The 3,418-nt window shown below is 56.6% G+C and overlaps 1 protein-coding gene across 1 annotated transcript; it reads left to right on the top strand.

The window, feature by feature from the left end:
• The first annotated feature begins 211 nt into the window (after positions 1–211).
• On the top strand, positions 212–2,529 carry LRATD1 (LRAT domain containing 1). Its single transcript, XM_061622743.1, has 2 exons — positions 212–386; positions 1,198–2,529. Exon 2 carries the CDS (start codon positions 1,235–1,237, stop codon positions 2,099–2,101), a length of 867 nt encoding a protein of 288 aa, XP_061478727.1. The 5' UTR covers positions 212–386; positions 1,198–1,234; the 3' UTR covers positions 2,102–2,529.
• Positions 2,530–3,418: the final 889 nt, after the last annotated feature.

Genomic DNA, 3,418 nt, shown 5'->3' with positions numbered 1-3,418 from the left:
CAGAAGGCGAGCAGACAGCGGGCGTCTGGAATCCCACCCTTCTGGCGGTGATTGACACTCCAGAGGATGGCTCGAGCTTTCCAAGCGCAGAGCCGCGCAGCCAATGAGCTCGGCCAAGGGCGGGCTTTGGCATCAGGAGCAGCTGCTACTTTAGACTCGTCGGTGCTGCCAAAGGGAGCCCAGAGCCGAGCGGGACTGTACAGGTGAAGGGCGCAGGCGGGCGCGGGCGCGCATGCCACTCGGAACCGGGATCGCCAGCGCTTGGACGGCGGGTGCCGAGGAGGACCTGGCTCAACTCCTTGTCCTGCCCAGCGGCGGCGGCCCCCATGGCGACAAGAGGACTTTAAAGGAGTTCGGGGGCTTTGTCAGGATCTGGGCGATTCCGGGTACGCAGAGCGGAAGCGCGGCGTCCAGACAGATCTTTCCCACCATCCAAGCCGTCGGGGCTAGTTGTTAGTTTCTCAGAGGAAGGTCACAGCCGGGGCAGGCTACACTTCGCCGCGGCTGGCAATTGCTTCGGGTCAGGGAGTCGGGAGGAAAGGGCGCCGCTGAGCTGCCTCTGTCTCTCTCCAGAGAGCATACATTGTTGCACCTCGAGGCGCGGAGGCTCGAAGTCCCTCCAAGAAGTGGCCTTTGGAGAAGGGAAGGGAGAGGCAGGGAACGGCAGCTGGAGACAAAGGGGAGAAACTCTCCGTCCCCTCACCCCACCCGGAGTCTCCCTCCTTGCCCAGGCAACTCGCTCTCCTCCTTTGGGAAGGGTGCACCTGGTCGCTGTCCCGAGCAGTGGCCTTACTGCGTACCGCTTTGGTCTCCGGAGGATCGCCCTAGCCAAAGGATCGAGTTGCTGCACGCGGTGCAGCTCCGCAGGCAAGCCAGCGGTGTAGCTGATGCTCACAACATCTGGGTGCCGGGGAGCAGCCCTTGCCGGCTCCAAGAGGCCTGCGGCGGGTGGGCGTGTTGGTGGGGGGAGAAAGAGAAATAAGGATCCGGCAGAGACAATTCTTTCTCTTTTCCTGGGCAAAGGTGAGGCATGGAGAATCGACCCCACCTGATCCCTTTAGGCGTGTGCCTGGATTTGTTTTGTTGCGTGTTCTTGTAATTCCGCCCCCTACCCCCGGCCCTAATCCCCCCTCTCTAATTCTGTCACTCTGCTCTTTCTTTCTTTTCTCCCTTTCTCTCTCTCTCTCTCTTTCTCAGATCCGGCGATTCTTGCTCTCGCCTCGCCCTGTCATTGATGGGAAATCAACTGGATCGCATCACTCACCTGAATTACAGCGAGCTGCCGACCGGGGACCCCTCGGGGATCGAGAAGGACGAGCTGCGCGTCGGGGTGGCATACTTTTTCTCGGATGAGGAGGAGGACCTGGACGAGCGCGGAGGGCAGCCGGACAAGTACAGCGTGAAGGGCTCCAGCAGCCCTGGCCAAGAGACCCCCACTCACCACCACCACACGCCGCAGCTGGTGCTGAGCGAGACCCAGTTCTCCGCCTTCTGCGGCCAGGAATGCATCTTCTCCAAAGTGAACGGAGACCCCCACGCTGGGGATCTGAGCGTCTACCCGGTGGCGGCCCTGCCGGCCTTGTGCAAGCCGGGAGACCTGCTGGAGCTGCTGTACCTGGGGCCGTCCGACCACCCTCCGCCGCCCCCTCACTGGGCGGTTTATGTGGGCAGCGGCCAGATCATCCACTTGCACCAGGGCCAAATTCGCCAGGACAACTTGTACGAGGCGGCCGCCGGCAACGTGGGCCGGGTGGTGAGTAGCTGGTACCGCTACCGCCCCCTGGTGGCTGAGCTGGTGGTGCAGAACGCCTGCGGCCACCTGGGCTTAAAAAGCCACGAGATCTGCTGGACGAACTCGGAGAGCTTCGCCGCTTGGTGCCGCTTCGGCAAACGGGAGTTCAAAGCCGGCGGCGAGCTCCAGCCGGCCTCGGGCTCTCAGCCCCAGCAGCAATACTATCTCAAGATCCACCTGGCAGACAGCAAGGTGCACACGGTGCGGTTTCAAAGCCTGGAGGACCTAATCAGGGAGAAGCGCAGGATCGACGCCAGCGGCAAACTGAGGGTGATCAAAGAGCTGGCGATCGTCGATGGCAAAGAATAAAAAGAGGAGCCCGCCGCCCTGAGGGGGAGGAAGGAGAGCGAGAGCAGCCCTGGTCCGGCCGGCGTGCACAATCCGCCCTCCGGCCTGGCTCGCTCCCCCGCCACGTGGCTGGCCGCCCTCTTCGGTTCCTTGCCTCCCCCCCCCCCTTTTCCTTTTTCGTTCTTTTCCTTCGAGGAAAAACCATGGCAACATCCCAAACGAAGCCAGCACCGCTCCTCTTCCTCTCATTGGCCAGTGTTTGGTTCACCTTCGACTAACAATAATACTAGTAATAATGGTGGTGATGATCTCGACGACCGGAAGGGGGCGGGGTGAAGGGGGAAGGAGCGATGCAGTTAGCAAAGTATGTGGACAAACTCACCTCTGGCTATCGATGTTGACCAAACCTCCCAGCCTGCTTAATAAAATTTCAAATTGATTTTTTCCTCCCCCCTCCCCCAATGTTTATGGCTTTAATCCATGCAAAGGATGACTGAGATTTTTTACAATAATATTTTTTTATTATTCTTTAAAAGGATAGTAGAGTCCTTGGTTATTCTAGCAGATATCTAGGGCTTGATGCTTGACTCAGGGCATATATTTCTCAAGGTTACTTAATGCGGATTCTGGGCATGATATTTATTCACCAATGAAGCCCACTGAGTTCAACTGGACTTGCTCTGATGTAACTGTGCATAGAATTGCAGGTTAAGGTTGCAGTCCTGGGCACTTACCTGGGAGTCAACGCCATTGAACATGGTGGGACTTACTTCTGAGTCAATAGGCATAGGATTGCATTCCATGACTGCAGTTCCATGCACAGTAACCTACGAACAAGCCTGGATTTGAACTCGGTGGGACTTCAGACTAAATGCTCATTGGATTGGGCAGCAAGTTACTCTTTAACGTAACACTTACAACCACCCTGTATTTATTTGTTTATTTATTAAAGGGTGATTTCCCCCCTTCCCCTCCTGCTTTTAATGGATGCTCCTGGGTGAAGTAAGAGATTCTAATTTGTGTTAATGACTGTGAGAGTACAGAGCCAAGCGGTGGTATTTACCCCAGCTTAATTAATATGATCGTCAAGGGTGTCGTTTTGTGTCAGATGATCGGGCCAAGGAGTGAAAGAGAGGGTGCCGAGTTTCATGCCGAACATTGCAGTTCTTCCTTGGTGTTCAGCTAGAAAACTAGTGCTACAGTGACTGGGAGGAGGAATGGAAGGAAACCAGCTCAGTCCCTTTTCCTCCCCTTCCCCAACTCTCCTAGCTACTGTTTTCAAAACACTGGGGGGATGATTTCATGGACGATACAGCGGCTATGTTCTGTCTTCAGGGT

This window comes from Rhineura floridana, chromosome 4, assembly GCF_030035675.1.
Source record: "Rhineura floridana isolate rRhiFlo1 chromosome 4, rRhiFlo1.hap2, whole genome shotgun sequence".
Lineage (NCBI taxonomy): Eukaryota > Metazoa > Chordata > Lepidosauria > Squamata > Rhineuridae > Rhineura > Rhineura floridana.
This window is presented reverse-complemented; position numbering and strand designations above follow the sequence as displayed.